This window comes from Pseudoliparis swirei, chromosome 24 (assembly GCF_029220125.1).
Source record: "Pseudoliparis swirei isolate HS2019 ecotype Mariana Trench chromosome 24, NWPU_hadal_v1, whole genome shotgun sequence".
Taxonomy (NCBI): Eukaryota; Metazoa; Chordata; class Actinopteri; order Perciformes; family Liparidae; genus Pseudoliparis; species Pseudoliparis swirei.
The window spans coordinates 29,388,395-29,408,384 of record NC_079411.1 but is presented as its reverse complement, the minus strand read 5'-3'; the positions used below and the strand labels follow the sequence as shown (position 1 = coordinate 29,408,384).

Here is a 19,990-nt window from a genome sequence, read left to right as displayed (position 1 = left end):
TCCTCATGACCAATGAACAGGTTCATCCACATGACCAATGAACAGGTTCATCCTCATGACCAATGGGCTCACCTGGAGGACTTTACCCTGTGGACTCTCCTCAAACTGCAGCGCCTGCTGGTATAGAGGGTCCAGAGTCTTCCGCGCGATCTTGGTTTTCTTCTTGGCGACGTAGGCTCCGTTGTTCAGGAGGTAGACCTTCACGTACGGAGCTGGAGGAACACGCAGGAAGAAGCTGTTAGTCAGGAACATAGAGCGTCTCCATGTCAGGAACATAGAGCGTCTCCATGAGGAACATAGAGCGTCTCCATGTCAGGAACATAGAGCGTCTCCATGAGGAACATAGAGCATCTCCATGCCAGGCACATAGAGCGTCTCCATGCCAGGAACATAGAGCGTCTCCATGTCAGGAACATAGAGCGTCTCCATGCCAGGAACATAGAGTGTCTCCATGAGGAACGTAGAGCGTCTCCATGTCAGGAATATAGAGCGTCTCCATGAGGAACATAGAGCGTCTCCATGTCAGGAACATAGAGCGTCTCCATGCCAGGAACATAGAGCGTCTCCATGCCAGGAACATAGAGTGTCTCCATGAGGAACATAGAGCGTCTCCATGTCAGGAACATAGAGCGTCTCCATGCCAGGAACATAGAGCGTCTCCATGTCAGGAACATAGAGCGTCTCCATGAGGAACGTAGAGCGTCTCCATGTCAGGAACATAGAGCGTCTCCACGAGGAACATAGAGCGTCTCCATGTCAGGAACATAGAGCATCTCCATGTCAGGAACATAGAGCGTCTCCATGTCAGGAACATAGAGCGTCTCCATGAGAAATGTAGAGCGTCTCCATGTCAGGAACGTAGAGCATCTCCATGAGGAACATAGAGCGTCTCGATGTCAGGAACATAGAGCGTCTCCATGAGGAACATAGAGCGTCTCCATGTGGAACATAGAGCGTCTCCATGAGGAACATAGAGCGTCTCCATGCCAGGAACATAGAGTGTCTCCATGCCAGGAACATAGAGCGTCTCCATGAGGAACATAGAGCGTCTCCATGCCAGGAACATAGAGCGTCTCCATGTCAGGAACATAGAGCGTCTCCATGTCAGGAACATAGAGTGTCTCCATGCCAGGAACATAGAGCGTATCCATGCCAGGAACGTAGAGCGTCTCCATGAGGAACATAGAGCGTCTCCATGAGGAACATAGAGCGTCTCCATGTCAGGAACATAGAGCGTCTCCATGCCAGGAACATAGAGCGTCTCCATGAGGAACATAGAGCGTCTCCATGAGGAACGTAGAGCGTCTCCATGCCAGGAACATAGAGCGTCTCCATGAAGAACGTAGAGCGTCTCCATGCCAGGAACATAGAGCGTCTCCATGTCAGGAACATAGAGCGTCACCATGCCAGGAACATAGGCGTCTCCATGAGGAAGAGAGCATCTCCATGTCAGGAACATAGAGCGTCTCCATGCCAGGAACATAGAGCGTCTCCATGAAGAACATAGTGCGTCTCCATGCCAGGAACATAGAGCGTCTCCATGAAGAACGTAGAGCGTCTCCATGCCAGGAACATAGAGCGTCTCCATGTCAGGAACATAGAGCGTCTCCATGCCAGGAACATAGAGCGTCTCCATGAGGAACGTAGAGCATCTCCATGTCAGGAACATAGAGCGTCTCCATGTCAGGAACATAGAGCGTCTCCATGTCAGGAACATAGAGCGTCTCCATGTCAGGAACATAGAGCGTCTCCATGCCAGGAACATAGAGCGTCTCCATGCCAGGAACGTAGAGCGTCTCCATGAGGAACATAGAGCGTCTCCATGAGGAACATAGAGCGTCTCCATGTCAGGAACATAGAGCGTCTCCATGCCAGGAACATAGAGCGTCTCCATGAGGAACATAGAGCGTCTCCATGAGGAACGTAGAGCGTCTCCATGCCAGGAACATAGAGCGTCTCCATGAAGAACGTAGAGCGTCTCCATGCCAGGAACATAGAGCGTCTCCATGTCAGGAACATAGAGCGTCTCCATGCCAGGAACATAGAGCGTCTCCATGAGGAACGTAGAGCATCTCCATGTCAGGAACATAGAGCGTCTCCATGCCAGGAACATAGAGCGTCTCCATGAAGAACATAGTGCGTCTCCATGCCAGGAACATAGAGCGTCTCCATGAAGAACGTAGAGCGTCTCCATGCCAGGAACATAGAGCGTCTCCATGTCAGGAACATAGAGCGTCTCCATGCCAGGAACATAGAGCGTCTCCATGAGGAACGTAGAGCATCTCCATGTCAGGAACATAGAGCGTCTCCATGCCAGGAACATAGAGCGTCTCCATGAGGAACATAGAGCGTCTCCATGCCAGGAACAGAGCGTCTCCATGAGGAACGTAGAGCGTCTCCATGTTAGTGGAGGGGTGAGTGGTGATTGGCTGTTGGGGAGGGGTGAGTGGTGATTGGCTGTCGGGGAGGGGTGAGTGGTGTTTGGCTGTTGGGGAGCGGTGAGTGGTGATTGGCTGTCGGGGAGGGGTGAGTGGTGATTGGCTGTTGGGGAGCGGTGAGTGGTGATTGGCTGTCGAGGAGGGGTGAGTGGTGATTGGCTGTTGGGGAGGGGTGAGTGGTGGTTGGCTGTTGGGGAGCGCTGAGTGGTGATTGGCTGTTGGGGAGGGGTGAGTGGTGATTGGCTGTTGGGGAGGGGTGAGTGGTGGTTGGCTGTTGGGGAGCACTGAGTGGTGATTGGCTGTTGGGGAGGGGTGAGTGGTGATTGGCTGTTGGGGAGCGGTGAGTGGTGATTGGCTGTTGGGGAGCGGTGAGTGGTGATTGGCTGTCGGGTCTCCCGGTGGTCCGACTCACCTGGGAGAGACTTGGATCCTGGTTTCTGGACGAGTCCTCGAGCCCGGATCACCTCGACCTCCAGCTGACCCTTCTTATCCATCATGCCGATCTGGATGTCACCTGAGGAGAAGAGGAAGGTGAGAGAGGAAGGTGAGGAGAGAGAGGAAGGTGAGGAGAAGAGGAAGGTGAGGAGAGAGAGGAAGGTGAGGAGAAGAGGAAGGTGAGAGAGGAAGGTGAGGAGAGAGAGGAAGGTGAGGAGAGAGGAAGGTGAGAGAGGAAGGTGAGGAGAGAGGAAGGTGAGGAGAAGAGGAAGGTGAGGAGAGAGAGGAAGGTGAGGAGAAGAGGAAGGTGAGGAGAGAGAGGAAGGTGAGGAGAGAGAGGAAGGTGAGGAGAAGAGGAAGGTGAGGAGAGAGAGGAAGGTGAGGAGAAGAGGAAGGTGAGGAGAGAGAGGAAGGTGAGGAGAAGAGGAAGGAGAGAAGAGGAAGTAGAGGAGAAGAGGAAGGTGAGGAGAAGAGGAAGGTGAGGAGAGAGAGGAAGGTGAGGAGAGAGAGGAAGGTGAGGAGAGAGAGGAAGGAGAGAAGAGGAAGGTGAGAGAGGAAGGTGAGGAGAAGAGGAAGGTGAGGAGAAGAGGAAGGTGAGGAGAGAGAGGAAGGTGAGGAGAAGAGGAAGGTGAGGAGAAGAGGAAGGTGAGGAGAAGAGGAAGGTGAGGAGAAGAGGAAGGTGAGGAGAAAGAGGAAGGTGAGGAGAGAGAGGAAGGAGAGAAGAGGAAGGTGAGGAGAAGAGGAAGGTGAGGAGAGAGAGGAAGGTGAGGAGAAGAGGAAGGTGAGAGAGGAAGGTGAGGAGAGAGAGGAAGGTGAGGAGAAGAGGAAGGTGAGGAGAGAGAGGAAGGTGAGGAGAAGAGGAAGGTGAGGAGAAGAGGAAGAGGTCCACTTAGAACATAAATAAACATAATAACAGATGACAGCAATACTAGGATACAATATTTGTATATTGCATATATTTCACTATATTATTAAATTTTATAATATACTTATATACTAGTATAATGTTACTATAATATTGTATAGTTACATACATATAATTATCATATTCAATTATCTTGAACCAATGCAGTATATAGTTACGTATGAATATAATATTACAATAAATAAACAGTATAATTAATTTCATGTTACATAATATCCTGTTATTATTGTTGTTATTATTATTATGATTATTATTATTATCCCTGTGGATCAAAAGGCTGGCACACAAGTGTCTTAGCTTTAAAAAAATTAAGAATGTTCGAATAAAGAAAATGAAATGAAAAATAAAATAATTCTGAACAGTATAATTATTTTTAAATGATTAGTTTAATTAAATAATAAAATTATAAACAGTATCAATTATTCCATGTTACCTAATATCATGTTGTTATTATTGTTATTATTATTATTATCCCTGGGGATCGAGCACACAAGTGTCTTAACTTTAAACAAATATATCGAGGGTATTCGATTAAAGAAAATGACTGTGTAAATAACGATAACATAAAATATAAAAGAAAAAGGAAAATAATATTATGAATGCAAAAAAATATATTTCTAAATTAATATATTTTGAAAAACGTATCCTGAGAAAGTATAAATACCAAAGCATAAGTGGGAGGAGTTAATTATGTCTCACCTATTGCGGGCGTGGCCAGCGTCTGCCGGCCCACCAGCTGAGCCGGGCCCAGCCCGTCCAGGAAGTCACTGAACTGACTGCTGGCGCCCACGTTGACCCCGGAGAACACCAGGCTGGAGCCACGGGGGGCACAGTCAGGACGCTGCTACATGCTACATGCTGCTGCTACATGATGCTGCTACATGCTACATGCTGCTGCTACATGCTACATGCTGCTGCTGCTGCACGGCGTCACGCGGAGAATGAAACATCTCAGAGGGTCGAGAGCTAAAGACACGCCTCCTCTTGTGTGTGTGTGTGTGTGTGTGTGATGGTGTGTGTGTGATGGTGTGTGTGTGTGTGTGTGTGTGTGATGGTGTGTGTGTGTGTGTGTGTGTGTGTGTGTGTGTGTGTGTGTGTGATGGTGTGTGTGTGTGTGTGTGTGTGTGTGTGATGGTGTGTGTGTGTGATGGTGTGTGTGTGATGGTGTGTGTGTGTGTGTGTGTGGTGTGTGTGTGATGGTGTGTGTGTGTGATGGTGTGTGTGTGATGGTGTGTGTGTGTGTGATGGTGTGTGTGTGATGGTGTGTGTGTGTGTGTGTGATGGTGTGTGTGTGATGGTGTGTGTGTGTGATGGTGTGTGTGATGGTGTGTGTGATGGTGTGTGTGATGGTGTGTGTGATGGTGTGTGTGTGTGTGTGATGGTGTGTGTGTGATGGTGTGTGTGATGGTGTGTGATGGTGTGTGTGATGGTGTGTGTGTGATGGTGTGTGTGTGTGTGTGATGGTGTGTGTGTGATGGTGTGTGTGTGTGTGTGATGGTGTGTGATGGTGTGTGTGTGTGTGTGTGATGGTGTGTGTGTGTGTGATGGTGTGTGTGTGATGGTGTGTGTGTGTGTGTGATGGTGTGTGTGTGTGTGTGTGATGGTGTGTGTGTGTGTGTGTGTGATGGTGTGTGTGTGTGTGATGGTGTGTGTGATGGTGTGTGTGTGATGGTGTGTGTGTGTGTGATGGTGTGTGATGGTGTGTGTGTGTGATGTGTGTGTGTGATGGTGTGTGTGATGGTGTGTGTGTGTGATGGTGTGTGTGTGTGATGGTGTGTGTGTGTGTGTGTGTGTGTGATGGTGTGTGTGTGTGATGGTGTGTGTGTGTGTGTGATGGTGTGTGTGTGTGATGGTGTGTGTGTGATGGTGTGTGTGATGGTGTGTGATGGTGTGTGTGTGATGGTGTGTGTGTGTGATGGTGTGTGTGTGTGTGTGTGATGGTGTGTGTGTGTGTGTGTGTGATGGTGTGTGTGATGGTGTGTGTGTGTGATGGTGTGTGTGTGTGTGTGATGGTGTGTGTGATGGTGTGTGTGTGTGATGGTGTGTGTGTGATGGTGTGTGTGATTGTGTGTGTGATGGTGTGTGTGTGATGGTGTGTGTGTGTGTGTGTGATGGTGTGTGTGTGTGTGTGTGATGGTGTGTGTGTGTGTGTGATGGTGTGTGATGGTGTGTGATGGTGTGTGTGATGGTGTGTGTGTGATGGTGTGTGTGTGTGATGGTGTGTGTGTGTGTGTGTGTGTGTGTGATGGTGTGTGTGTGTGATGGTGTGTGTGTGTGTGTGATGGTGTGTGTGTGTGTGTGATGGTGTGTGTGTGTGATGGTGTGTGATGGTGTGTGTGTGTGTCCTCACTTCCCCTCCGAGCTGCAGCTGTTCATGCTCCCCGCGGTTGACTCGCGGCTCGCCTGCCGGCTCATGTTCCTGCTGAGCTCCACCGCCATGCCGGTCTCCGTGCTCCTCTGGATGGGCGCGCCCTTCTCCTTCTTGCTCCGCCCCTCTGGAGGAAGGAGGCGGGACTCGTCACAGGTGGAGGTCTCGCTCGGTGTCCGGTGAGACCTTCACCGTGACTCCTAACCATGGCCCGATTGACCTTTGACCTCCGGTAGGACGTCACACACAGAGGAACCAGATGAATCTGTTGTTAACGCAGACAGCAGCTTCTCTCCTTAACGGGCTGAGCGCCCCCTAGTGGTGCGGGGTCAGACTGCACGTTGGGGCAAACCTTTACCTGGTTTGAAAGGTTCTTTGAAGAACCCTGGTTTGAAAGGTTCTTTAAAGAACCCTGGTTTGAAAGGTTCTTCGTGGAACCAGATATGGTTCTTCTCTGGCATCCCTCTGAAGAACCACTTCCGGTTCCAGGTGGAACCTCCTTGGTTCCGTGCGGTGACTCACCCGGGCCGCTGATCTGCGACGTACTGCGGCTGCGCCGGTTTCCCACGATGGCGACCACGCGCGCGCTGACGCTGGAGCGCCTCTTCTTGCTGCCCCCGCCCACCGAGCCCAGCGCCGTGTCTGATTGGCTGCCGTCGGTGCGCTCCTGCGTGTAGATCTCCCCGCTCACGCTGGAGCTCTTCAGCATGCTGCGGCCCACCGAGCGCAGCTGGCGGCTGGGAGACAAGAGGGGCGGGGTCACGGACCCGAGGCGCCCGGTACCGGCACGAACCGGAGCGCCCACGAGGCGCGGGTCATATGACGTAATATCGTAACGGAAAACTACCTGAGGAGGAGGAGGAGGTTGAACCACACAACAGGTACAGAGGAGGTGAAGAAGGACAGGTCCACATTGTAAAGAGTTTAAAATGAGAGTCTGCATGTCAGACTTTAACCTTTTAAAAACCTCAACATGTACACATTATGGTTAAACTGTGAAAACATTACAATAAACATGAGCACATATGTGGATGTTATACATCTAATTAAACTCTTTTTTTCTAGGCGAATCAGAAATTACTATTTTTGCTGTGTTTCCTCTTAACCAGTAACACATATATTAATATTAAACATCTGAACAACTGATCACATGCTGCCTTTTATTATTATTATAACACCAACATTATTAAAAAGAGCCTTTGTATTTTTTATTTAGAGCAGAAACTAAACAATAGGTTTTTAAAAGGTTCTGGTCCATAGCTGATAACCATGTTATGTATTTCATGTTACCTAATATCATGGTATTATTATTATTATTATTATTATCCCTCTGGTCATCTATCCCACTATATTATTACATTATATGCTATACTTCATTATAATATTACTATAATATTGTACAGTTACATAAACATGATTGTCATATTATATTAAATTATCTTGAACCAATGCAGTATATAGTTACATATAAATATAAGATTACAATAAATAAACAGTATAATTAATTTCATGTTTCCAAATATCCTGTTGTTATTATTATTATTATTATTATTATTATCCCTGTGGATCCAAAGGCTGGCACACAAGTGTCTTAATTTTAAATAAATTAAGAATGTTCGAAAGAAAATGACTGTAAAAAAATATAATAATTATGAACAGTATAATTAATTTCAAACAGTATAATTAATTTTAAATAATTAGTTAAATTAATTTAAACAATTATAAACAGTATAATACATTTAATGTTACCGAATATCATGTTGTTGTTATTATTTCTATTATTATTATTATTATCGCTGGGGATCTAGCACACAAGTGTCTTAACTTTAAACAAATATATCCAGGACATTAGATTAAAAAAAGACAAATAACGATAATATAAACATTTTTAAAAGGAAAATTTATATTATGAATGCAAAAAAAATCTGATTAATTGAGTGAAAAAAATGCTAAATTAATATATTTTTAAAAACGTATCCAGAGAAAATAAAAATACAAAATCATATGTGAGAAGAGATTATATCTCACATGCTGCCTTTTATTATTATTATAACATCCGCATTATTCAAAGAGCCATTGTGTTCAGTTTGTGTTATTTAGAGAAACTAAAGGTTTTTTAACAGGTTCTGCTCCAGAGCTGAGAACCATGTTATGGATTAGAGTTCATTCTTCTCCAACGAGCCACGACTCGCGTGCAGAAGCCGCCCGGTGGGCGGTGGCTCCTCCGGGCGGTGAGGGAAGGGCGGGCAGCAAAGGGAGGGGGCGGGAGGGGAGGGTCCGGGTCTGGAGGGTGGAGCTTACAACACGGGACACATGCAAGGAGGAGGGATCTGAGACGTGCACACACACACACACACACACACACACACAACAATGACAAACAATACTGCACAACATCAACATGTTGAATTGATGTTGAATTGATGTATAATATTGACATGTTTTTAGCTGGAATGTCACTGATCTCATATAAACCTGCTGGACAACAGGAACAACTTGTTCTCTGTTTTTGTGATTCTATCTTTTAAAACACGTCGATCTGTTCCTGGACTGAAGCAACAGAGTGAAGCGTGAGGCGTTCAGGGACTGTAGGAGAATATAGGAGAATATAGGAGGAGCAGGAGACGGACGATGAAGACGAGAAGCAGGTTGAAGAAGATGTGAGACTTTATAAACCATGTTGTTAACGACGCGTTGAGTCTTCATCTTTTACTGCATCACCTCAACTCATCTCTAGTGAGAGAAGGAGCCTCGTTGTCAACAACAACAACAACAACAACACACGCTGTAACACAGCTGCACGGTGCACCACGAACACAAGGAACCAGGACTGATGAGCAGAGTGAAGGGACAACATCTCCATGTTGACCCCAGTGTCAGTGACCTCTGACCTCTGACCTCTGCCGTAGAGACTATTTTACTACAACATTCAAGAAGGAATTATCTATAAAAACTGTCATTATGGGGGATTCAGGGTCTCCATCTTGGATCCAGGTCTGGAGTGAGAAGATGGACCCCCAGCTGGTCTTCACTGGCCCCCCTGCTGGTCTCTACTGGACCCCCTGCTGGTCTCTACTGGCCCCCCAGCTGGTCTCTACTGGACCCCCTGCTGGTCTCTACTGGACCCCCAGCTGGTCTCTACTGGACCCCCTGCTGGTCTCTACTGGACCCCCAGCTGGTCTTCACTGGCCCCCCAGCTGGTCTCTACTGGCCCCCCAGCTGGTCTCTACTGGACCCCCAGCTGGTCTTCACTGGCCCCCCTGCTGGTCTCTACTGGACCCCCTTCTGGTCTCTACTGGCCTCCCTGCTGGTCTCTACTGGCCTCCCTGCTGGTCTCTACTGGCCCCCCTGCTGGTCTCTACTGGCCCCCCTGCTGGTCTTTACTGGCCTCCCTGCTGGTCTTTACCTGGCCCCCCTGCTGGTCTTTACTGGCCCCCCTGCTGGTCTCTACTGGCCCCCCTGCTGGTCTCTACTGGCCTCCCTGCTGGTCTCTACTGGCCCCCCAGCTGGTCTCTACTGGCCCCCTGCTGGTCTTTACCTGGACCCCCTGCTGGTCTCTACTGGCCCCCCAGCTGGTCTCTACTGGCCCCCTGCTGGTCTCTACTGGCCCCCCAGCTGGTCTCTACTGGCCCCCTGCTGGTCTTTACCTGGACCCCCTGCTGGTCTCTACTGGCCCCCCAGCTGGTCTCTACTGGCCCCCTGCTGGTCTTTACCTGGACCCCCTGCTGGTCTCTACTGGCCCCCCAGCTGGTCTCTACTGGCCCCCCTGCTGGTCTCTACTGGCCCCCTGCTGGTCTCTACTGGCCCCCCTGCTGGTCTCTACTGGCCCCCTGCTGGTCTCTACTGGCCCCCTGCTGGTCTTTACCTGGCCTCCCTGCTGTCTCCAGCCACGGTGTGCCTCCTGCGCTCCAGCTCATCAGAGAAGCGTCTCTTTCCTGCAGCCCTCCTCCTCTCCTCCTCTCCGTTCACCCCCCACGAGATCCTCCTCTCCTCCTCTCCGTTCACCCCCCACGAGATCCTCCTCTCCCTCCTCTCCTCCTCCAGGGACTTGGATCTGAGGTCAGTTCGTTTGGATTGTCCACCAATCGTGTGTGTGTGTGTGTGTGTGTGTGTGTGAGGAGGTAGAGCATGCAGCAGTTGGCATGCAGAAATAAAACAGAAAGACACAGACAGTGATTAGCATGCACACAACCCCCAATACACACACATATATATATATAAACATGTATATATAAATATATACACATATATTTATATAAACATTTAGATATACATATACGTATATATATATATATAAACATGTATAGATATATATATACACATATATATATATATAAACATTTATATATACATATATATATATATAAACATTTATATATATCTATATATGTGTATATACTGTATATATACAAACATTTAAATATATAAACATTTATATATATATGTATATTTAGGTTATTTAAAGCAGCAGAGGCTTTTCATTGGCTGTGATCACCAGCATCGTCCCGTGTCACTGACCTGAGCCGGCCCCCGGGCCGCTCTGATTGGATGGACATGTAGCTCGTGCTGCTGAGGCGCGAGGCGCTGCTCGCCCGAGAGAGCGCCGACGCGTCGCTCATGTCGCTGTCGGACGAGCGGGCGGACATGTTGTCACTGCTGCGCCGCTGCTCCGCGTACATCTACACACACAGGGAGTACAGCAAGGGTTAACGGGGGAGGGGGGAGGAGAGGGAGAGGGAGGAGGGGTGGAGAGGAGGGAGAGGGTGGAGGAGGGAGAGGGTGAGAGGATGAGAGGATGAGAGGATGAGAGGAGGGAGAGGATGAGAGGATGGAGAGGATGAGAGGAGGGAGAGGGTGAGAGGATGAGAGGGTGAGAGGAGGGAGAGGATGAGAGGATGAGAGGAGGGAGAGGATGAGAGGAGGGAGAGGGTCTAGGGGGTCTAGGGGGTCTGGAGGATGGAGAGGATGAGAGGATGAGAGGATGGAGAGGATGAGAGGGTGGAGAGGATGAGAGGAGGGAGAGGGTCTAGGGGGTCTAGGGGGTCTGGAGGATGGAGAGGATGAGAGGATGAGAGGGTGGAGAGGATGAGAGGATGAGAGGATGGAGAGAATGAGAGGATGGAGAGAATGAGAGAATGAGAGGATGAGAGGAGGGAGAGGGTCTAGGGGGTCTAGGGGGTCTGGAGGATGGAGAGGGTCTAGGGGGTCTGGAGGATGGAGAGGATGAGAGGATGAGAGGGTGGAGAGGATGAGAGGATGAGAGGATGGAGAGGATGAGAGGATGAGAGGATGGAGAGGATGAGAGGAGGGAGGGTCTAGGGGTCTAGGGGTCTGGGGATGGAGAGGTCTAGGGGTCTAGGGGTCTGGAGGATGGAGAGGATGAGAGGGTGAGAGGATGAGAGGAGGGAGAGGGTCTAGGGGGTCTAGGGGGTCTGGGGGATGGAGAGGGTCTAGGGGGTCTGGGGGGTCTAGGGGGTCTGGAGGATGGAGAGGGTCTAGGGGGTCTGGGGGGTCTGGGGGGTCTCGAGGCGTGCCGACCTCCCTCCTGGCCTTGAGGTCGGTCTCGGGGTCGTGGGAGGCTGAAGGTCGGTAGGAATGGACCTTCATCTGCAGCTGTCGGGCTCGCTCCTCGGTGGCCAGCGCTGAGGAAGAGGAGGAGACGAGGAGGAGGAAGGTTCAATAAACTGGAGACCGCAGCGTGTCCCACGCGCCTCTAGAGGATGCAGGATCGAGTTCCTGCCACTAGGGGGCGCAGCAGCCTGATGCAGTAACACTCTAATCCACCTTTAATTAATCATATACAAAACAAAATAAATAAATGTATTATTAATCAGACATTCAACGACATGTCAGGATCACAGCAGCGGGAGCGACTCAGAGCGTAAATAAAAACAACATTTCAAAATAAAACACAATAACAATACTAATACTAAATATACAGAGGAAACAAAGATATAAATATAAATATAAAACATCCCGACCGCTCAGATAAAAACTCTTTCACAATGTTCTTGTGAACTAAAAGTATTTTCCCCCCGATATGATGTCATCATGACACGTTGTCCTCTTCCTCCTCCCCCTCCTCCACCTCCACCTCCACCTCCTCCACCTCCTCCCCCTCCTCCACCTCCACCTCCTCCACCTCCCCCACCTCCTCCCCCTCCACCTCCTCCACCTCCTCCCCCTCCTCCACCTCCTCCACCTCCTCCACCTCCACCTCCTCCTCCCTCTCCTCCTCTTCCTCCTCCTCCTCGCACATTTATTATATGTCATGTTTCGCTCCTATCATTTTGTGAATGACAATCAATTGTAATGTTAATATAAAACACGTCACTGTGTTCAGCTCGAACGACACAATGTGTTTCAGGTGTTGTGTGTTGTGTGTTGGGTGTTGTGTGTTGTGTGTTGTGTTTCAGGTGTTGTGTGTTGTGTGTTGTGTGTTGTGTTTCAGGTGTTGTGTGTTGTGTGTTGTGTGTTGTGTGTTGTGTGTTGTGTTTCAGGTGCTGTGTGTTGTGTGTTGTGTGTGTTGTGTTTCAGGTGTTGTGTGTTGTGTTTCAGGTGTTGTGTGTTGTGTGTTGTGTGTTGTGTTTCAGGTGTTGTGTGTTGTGTTTCAGGTGTTGTGTGTTGTGTGTTGGGTGTTGTGTGTTGTGTGTGTTGTGTTTCAGGTGTTGTGTGTTGTGTGTTGTGTTTCAGGTGTTGTGTGTTGGGTGTTGTGTGTTGTGTTTCAGGTGTTGTGTGTTGTGTTTCAGGTGCTGTGTGTTGTGTGTTGTGTGTGTTGTGTGCCCCCCCCCACCCCACCTTGCTCGATGCTGCTGCTCTTAGCCGGGAGTTGAGGGAGCTGCCGGCCCCGGCGGCCGGGCGAGGTCCCCGAGGGCGAGGGGGGGCGGTGGGGGTGAGCTCTGAGGGACAGGGGACACAAACACATCGTCATGACGACGAGCATCACTCGTTAACGCTGAGCCCCAAACTCAATCACAGAGACGGCACACTGACGCTCAGGTAGAGGTCAAAGGTCACGTGGGAGGAAGTCGCACCGAGTGTGTTTACAGGCAGTATGCACAGCGTCGTCCCGGTTACCACGACGATGCCACATGAGGACCTCAGAGGACAGGGGGGGGGGGTACCACTGATCTACATGTGCATGAGGTTCATGTGCATACAGCGTCACCACACTCAGTGATGGAGAGGAAGAGGAGAGGAACAGGGGAGGAAGAGAAGAGGAGGAGTGGAGCTGCTGGCTGTGGATCCTGCACCTGCACAGCTGTGGTGAGTCAGCGGACCCGGCCGAGGCCGTCTGGCCGAAGGGCCTCAGCCGGGCCCCTCGGCCCCGACGGCCCCTCAGGATGGAGGTGGGCTGCATGCGGCTGCCGTCGGCAAATAAAGATAAATAAATAAAGATATAAAAACCTCATGAAACACATTCAAAATGTAACCAAACTAAAACGTGTCGTAGAAATACGACGGCCCCCTAGTGGCCGCTCCGTGTAACAGATGAGTGTTTTACAATGTGAGCGTAGCAGTGCGGCCATGTTGAGAGCCGTGTGGAGTCAATCCCTCCGTCACCGACGCGCAACGTGTCAAAAAACTCCACCAATAAGCAGCCGGTCTCAGCCGGTCTCAGCCGGTCTCAGCCGGTCTCAGCCGGTTGTCTCACCTGTCCCCCTCCAGGCTTCTCTTGCTGCCTCTGGGACAGTTTGGACTTGATGCATTGCTACAGGGCCTGTGAGGGCGAATGACCACCACACGGAGAGAGAGAGAGAGAGAGAGAGAGAGAGAGAGAGAGAGAGAGAGAGAGAGAGAGAGAGAGAGAGAGAGAGAGAGAGAGAGAGAGGGAGAGAGAAATGACGACTCACAGAAAGTCAAAGTGAATATGACGGTGTTGTGATGGTGTTGACATTGTCTTGTGATGGTGTTGTGGCGGTGTTGTAACGGTGTTGTGATTGTGTTGTGATGGTGTTGTGACGGTGTTGTGAAGGTGTTGTGACGGTGTTGTGATTGTGTTGTGACGGTGTTGTGATGGTGTTGTAATGGTGTTGTGATAGTGTTGTAACGGTGTTGTGATGGTGTTGTGACGGTGTTGTGATGGTGTTGTAACGGTGTTGTGATGGTGTTGTGACGGTGTTGTGATAGTGATGGGACGGTGTTGTGAAGGTGTTGTGACGGTGTTGTAACGGTGTTGTGATGGTGTTGTGACGGTGTTGTGATAGTGATGGGATGGTGTTGTGATGGTGTTGTGAAGGTGTTGTGACGGTGTTGTGAGGGTGTTGTGATGGTGTTGTGACGGTGTTGTGACAGTGTTGTAACAGTGTTGTGATGGTGTTGTGACGGTGTTGTGATGGTGTTGTGATGGTGTTGTGATGGTGTTGTGACAGTGTTGTGAGTGTTGTAACAGTGTTGTGATAGTGTTGTGATGGTGTTGTGACGGTGTTGTGATGGTGTTGTGACAGTGTTGTGATGTTGTTGTGATGGTGTTGTGACGGTGTTGTGATGTTGTTGTGATGTTGTTGTGATGGTGTTGTCGGGGAAGGAGAGGTGAGTGTTGCACAATCCATAAACATTCTTTCCTCCCAGTAACGGTGTTTTAAGAAGCTTCATTTAAAGTTACTAACGAGCATCACTTCTTCATCAATTACACGACGAGGGACACATTACTGTCAGTGTTAACAACCTCTGAGACAAATAAAGCTTTGGGTCCGAGCCGCCGCGTCTCCTCCGACTCTTTGTTGTCACTTTTTAAAATATTATGTTCATTCATCTTAAATTCATTTTATTTATTTTGTATTTTCACTTGCCTGGAAACAAATTAAATTCCACGTACATATATATACATCTGCCTTCATCAATGTTTAAATAATAAATAAAATAAAATATATTTTTTAAAGCACACACACACACACACGTACACACATATACACACATGCATTTTTATTTATTTATTTATTATTTTTCTCAATACTCTGACTGTATGTTGTGTCCATTGTTTTGTCGTCCTCTAGTTGTTATGTCTATGTATTGTCTTTTGTCTTATAATAAAAAAACATTTTTAAATAAATAAATAAATATAATTTATTCTTATGGAAGTGTGCGATGTGAATTCCTTCAAGAACGGGACACATGAACCGGCGTGAAGACATGCAGCATCAGAACGACTCAATCATGCAGTCCAGACTGAACTGTAAGAACATGTCAGCCTATGATCTGTAATCTATAATCTTCTGAATTCATCTTTTCTCAGCATCTTGTGCTCATTGAGTTCTCTTTGTTCAAGACGTGTGGATTCCTTGGTTTATACCTGTCTCTGTCAGGGGAGTGAAAGCTGGAGTCTGGCCTCAGACACGTGGTGCTGGCACTCCTCACTCTGTCCAACGGCGGCTGCAGGTCGCTGCGCCGCCACCAGGGGGCAGCAGAGAGAGAGAGAGAGAGAGAGAGAGAGAGAGAGAGAGAGAGAGAGAGAGAGAGAGAGAGAGAGAGACACAGAGATGGAAGACAAAATGCACAAGGACAGAGGCGTCAAGGAGGATGTGAATCATGTGAGGGATCAACAGGAAGGGAAACGAGTGGAGGGGAAAGAAAATGAGAGAAAGTGATGAAAAAAAGAGGATAATGTGTAAAGGAAAGGAAAGAAAATGGAGGACGAGACACAGAGAGAAGGGAGGCCGTCAGACAGTCACATGTGATGCCGCAGCTCCATCTATCATATCCAGTCATACCCTGTGGCCGAGTGGGGGGGGGGGGGGGCGTGCTGCACCGCCGTTCTCCACAGATGTTCGGCTGCGTAACGTTGCACAAAAGGCCCCAAAGAGGGGGAGAAAGACAAGGCTCCGGGGTGGTGGAGGAGGGCGGTGCGATGGCGTTCTTACCTCACCGTGACCTCGTCAGTGAACCTGAGGACGCGGTGCGTGAGGATGCTACGAGGCGTGGCGGCGGCCCCGCCCCCTTCCTTCCTCTTTAGGCATGCAGGGAGGGTGGAGCTGAGCGCCAGGGGGGGGGGGGGGGGACGAGCGTGCAAAGGAGGGCAGAGGAAAAGAAAAAAAGTGACGCGTGCAGCTGACAGAAGGTGAGCGGCGGCAGAAGGAGGAGGAGCCTCGTGCAGGAAGGAGGAGCCTCGTGCACACTCTCACATTATGGAAACACAAACATGAGATGAAGAGCGTCCTCCATCTGTGACCTCAGAGAGGACTTTATGATGTACGAGAGGAGAGACTTTCTCTTGACACACACACACACACACACACGAGGAGATTACATGAATGCTGATGATGTAACACAATCTACAGATCTAAAGCCGAGTGGTGGAGCCATGAGGAGGATCAGAGTCGGAGCGTCATGTCTATCATACATGTGCACTAATACGCCCAGATCAGCGTCCAGTAAATACTTAAACAACAACAACAACACGAGACGGACTCGTTACATTTTACTGACCGTTTCCAAACCATCACACAAGTCTGACGTCACGACAGTGAGAACAGCCGCTCAGTGTTGTGTGTAAAGATGTTCATCAGAACCGGTGGGAACACAATCTTCTGAGCTACGGCCGTGCTTATGAAGCTGAGCTCATGCTAACATGAGCAACATGCTAACATGAGCAACATGCTAACATGAGCAACATGCTAACATCGTTTTACAGGTGTTTACTGTGTCAATAAGAATTGGGAATGGAACTGAAGTCCAGCTGCAGCTGACAGTGATATCATTTGTCTGACGGTGATGTCATTTGTCTGATAGTGATATCATTTGTCTGACGGTGATGTCATTTGTCTGACGGTGATGTCATTTGTCTGACGGTGATGTCATTTGTCTGACGGTGATGTCATTTGTCTGACGGTGATGTCATCTGTCTGACGGTGATGTCATTTGTCTGACGGTGATGTCATTTGTCTGACGGTGATGTCATTTGTCTGACGTGATGTCATCTGTCTGACGGCGATGTCATTTGTCTGACGGCGATGTCATTTGTCTGACGGTGATGTCATTTGTCTGACGGCGATGTCATTTGTCTGACGGCGATGTCATTTGTCTGACGGCGATGTCATTTGTCTGACGGCGATGTCATTTGTCTGACGGCGATGTCATTTGTCTGACGGCGATGTCATTTGTCTGACAGCGATGTCATTTGTCTGACGGTGATGTCATTTGTCTGACGGTGATGTCATTTGTCTGACGGTGATGTCATTTGTCTGACGGTGATGTCATTTGTCTGACAGTGATGTCATTTGTCTGACGGTGATGTCATTTGTCTGACAGCGATGTCATTTGTCTGACAGTGATGTCATTTGTCTGACGGTGATGTCATTTGTCTGATAGTGATGTCATCTGTCTGACGGTGATGTCATTTGTCTGACGGTGATGTCATTTGTCTGACAGTGATGTCATTTGTCTGACGGTGATGTCATTTGTCTGACAGCGATGTCATTTGTCTGACAGTGATGTCATTTGTCTGACGGTGATGTCATTTGTCTGATAGTGATGTCATCTGTCTGACGGTGATGTCATTTGTCTGACAGCGATGTCATTTGTCTGACGGTGATGTCATTTGTCTGATAGCGATGTCATTTGTCTGACAGCGATGTCATTTGTCTGACGGTGATGTCATTTGTCTGACGGCGATGTCATTTGTCTGACGGTGATGTCATTTGTCTGACGGTGATGTCATTTGTCTGACGGTGATGTCATTTGTCTGACATCGATGTCATTTGTCTGACAGTGATGTCATTTGTCTGACAGCGATGTCATTTGTCTGACAGTGATGTCATTTGTCTGACATCGATGTCATTTGTCTGACAGTGATGTCATTTGTCTGACAGTGATGTCATTTGTCTGACGGTGATGTCATTTGTCTGACAGCGATGTCATTTGTCTGACAGTGATGTCATTTGTCTGATAGCGATGTCATTTGTCTGACAGTGATGTCATTTGTTTTGCAGGTTTGGTCCAAACCGAAGTTCATTTCATAGCGACGGTTAGCTCGTAGCGCTAGAGGAACACGACCAAATGAAAGTCGCGACAGCATTAAACGTGCGCAGTGATCAAAGTGCCTCGTCGTGTTTCCTCGTTAACTCGACATCCCAGACTCGAGATTCAGCCGACGGTGCAACAGAACCGACCGTCTTCTCATTATTCGGTTCACTTTCACGGCCCTGTCGGCCATCTTGACTGGGTTGATGACTTCCTGCCTGGCAACAGGAAATGTGTCTGAAAAAACCTCCCGGTGTGTTTTATAGAAATGGTCAGAAGGGATGTAAAGTGAGAGCGTGAGTGTGGCCCTTTAAGGGCTGCGTAACACAGAAGGGAAAGCAACACGTAGCGACACGTAGCAACAGTTAGCTCAAGCTACACACACACACACAGAGAGACACGTGGGCATTTATCACATTGAAGGAACATTAACGACTAAATGACCCTCTGAGGGGGGCGGGGCTTACCTGTAAATGTCTTTATAGACACCGTTTACTAACAGGGTCATTTTGGGGGGCAGTGTGCTGCAGTGTCTACCTGCGGCCCTGATGTGTGAGTTCATGCATCGAAAAGCAAGAAAGCAAGGCAAGAAAAGAATACACAGCGGCTGAGTCGACACGTCAACAACAAACAAATAAAGATAGAAGATTAATCAAAAGAGATTTGCCTCCTCTGAGGTCGAGCGGCGCTCTAATCCCTCACACGGCGAGACAGCGAGCCACGCCGGCGTGCGTTCGAGGCGATACGATTTGGATGCTGAGGCTCATGTGTTCACATGTGGGCCGCGAAAAGGAATACACATAAAATATAAATATATATGATTGATTATCAACGTCACGACGCTCGTCTCGGTCACGTGACACGTCAGCCCAAACAATAATTCCACAAGCTACCAAAAATGTGTAAAAAACAATCGTCTTGTGAGGGGAAACGTCCCAATGAAGAGACAGAAGAAGAAATAAATTAAAAGACAACATCAGGAGACCTCCTCATATAATTATATAATAAAGCTTCATCGCTGCAGGTGATTCTCTCGCGATGTAATGTTTTTGTATTTTTTAGTGCATTTTCATTTGTTCTTAAGCCGGACGTCTCCTTTTATCCGGTCACATTTCCCCCCCACACCTCGCCGGCCGGGTGTGGATATAAACATTCCAGATACACACTGTCATCACATGTGTGTTAAGATGAAGTCGTTCACGTAAAGTGGGAATGGAAATGATGACAAAATGTTATTGAAATAAAAGCTGAATGGTTTAAAAGGTTATTATTATTTTTACCTGTTAGTGTGTAGGCACTCGGCACTGCCGCCGCGGATACACCTGTGCGTCTCCGGGACTTCGCTGCCATTGCCATGACGATGGGTGAACCAATGACAACACAACAGAAGAGGATGGCGACTCAGACGGGCAACGTGGATTTATGAATGAGAGAAACCAGGAAATCATAACTCGGAGATTTCAATAGCGTCTGCGTTCCTGGTAGCGGTGATCAGTTAGTCGTATTAGTAGAAATCGGTTTGGCAAAATATCACATTGCACATATTAATTTGCATAAAAACACAAATCAACCTTTAGAAAGCAGAACTAAATGGGCACTTCATTCTGAAATCAGTTTTAAAGGTATTCTTAAGCCCGCCCCGTGACCTTATCGACCCCCATGGGTGCATCTGTCTGGAGAGGTTACCTGTCCTCAGAGTACTCGTAGTCAGAGTCGCCCGAGCGCTGGTGCTCCAGGTGGGCGTCGTGGTAACGGGAGGAGGAGGAGTGGGGGGGGTGGTGGTTGTTCTGGTGGATCTGATCCAGGCTCCTGGAGAAACACAACACATCTCATGAGTTGATGAAAGATCTCGGTCCATAGTGATTC

The 19,990-nt window shown here is 48.6% G+C and overlaps 1 protein-coding gene across 5 annotated transcripts in view; it reads right to left on the bottom strand.

The window, feature by feature from the left end:
- Positions 1-19,990, bottom strand: part of rims1b (regulating synaptic membrane exocytosis 1b) — a 77,514-nt gene that overhangs the window by 3,985 nt on the left and 53,539 nt on the right. For 2 of the 5 annotated variants that reach the window (XM_056409243.1, XM_056409244.1), the window contains 13 exons: positions 19,811-19,933; positions 19,405-19,467; positions 15,459-15,548; positions 13,821-13,886; positions 13,420-13,530; positions 12,965-13,065; positions 11,705-11,808; positions 10,685-10,845; positions 6,689-6,903; positions 6,149-6,293; positions 4,498-4,610; positions 2,851-2,952; positions 73-212 (listed from right to left, as the gene is read on the bottom strand). In XM_056409243.1, coding sequence (XP_056265218.1) covers positions 73-212; positions 2,851-2,952; positions 4,498-4,610; positions 6,149-6,293; positions 6,689-6,903; positions 10,685-10,845; positions 11,705-11,808; positions 12,965-13,065; positions 13,420-13,530; positions 13,821-13,886; positions 15,459-15,548; positions 19,405-19,467; positions 19,811-19,933 — 1,534 coding nt within the window. Of the gene's footprint in view, positions 1-72; positions 213-2,850; positions 2,953-4,497; positions 4,611-6,148; positions 6,294-6,688; positions 6,904-10,684; positions 10,846-11,704; positions 11,809-12,964; positions 13,066-13,419; positions 13,531-13,820; positions 13,887-15,458; positions 15,549-16,026; positions 16,138-19,404; positions 19,468-19,810; positions 19,934-19,990 lie in introns of all 5 variants that reach the window. The other 3 variants (XM_056409242.1, XM_056409245.1, XM_056409246.1) reach the window with 3 other exon arrangements.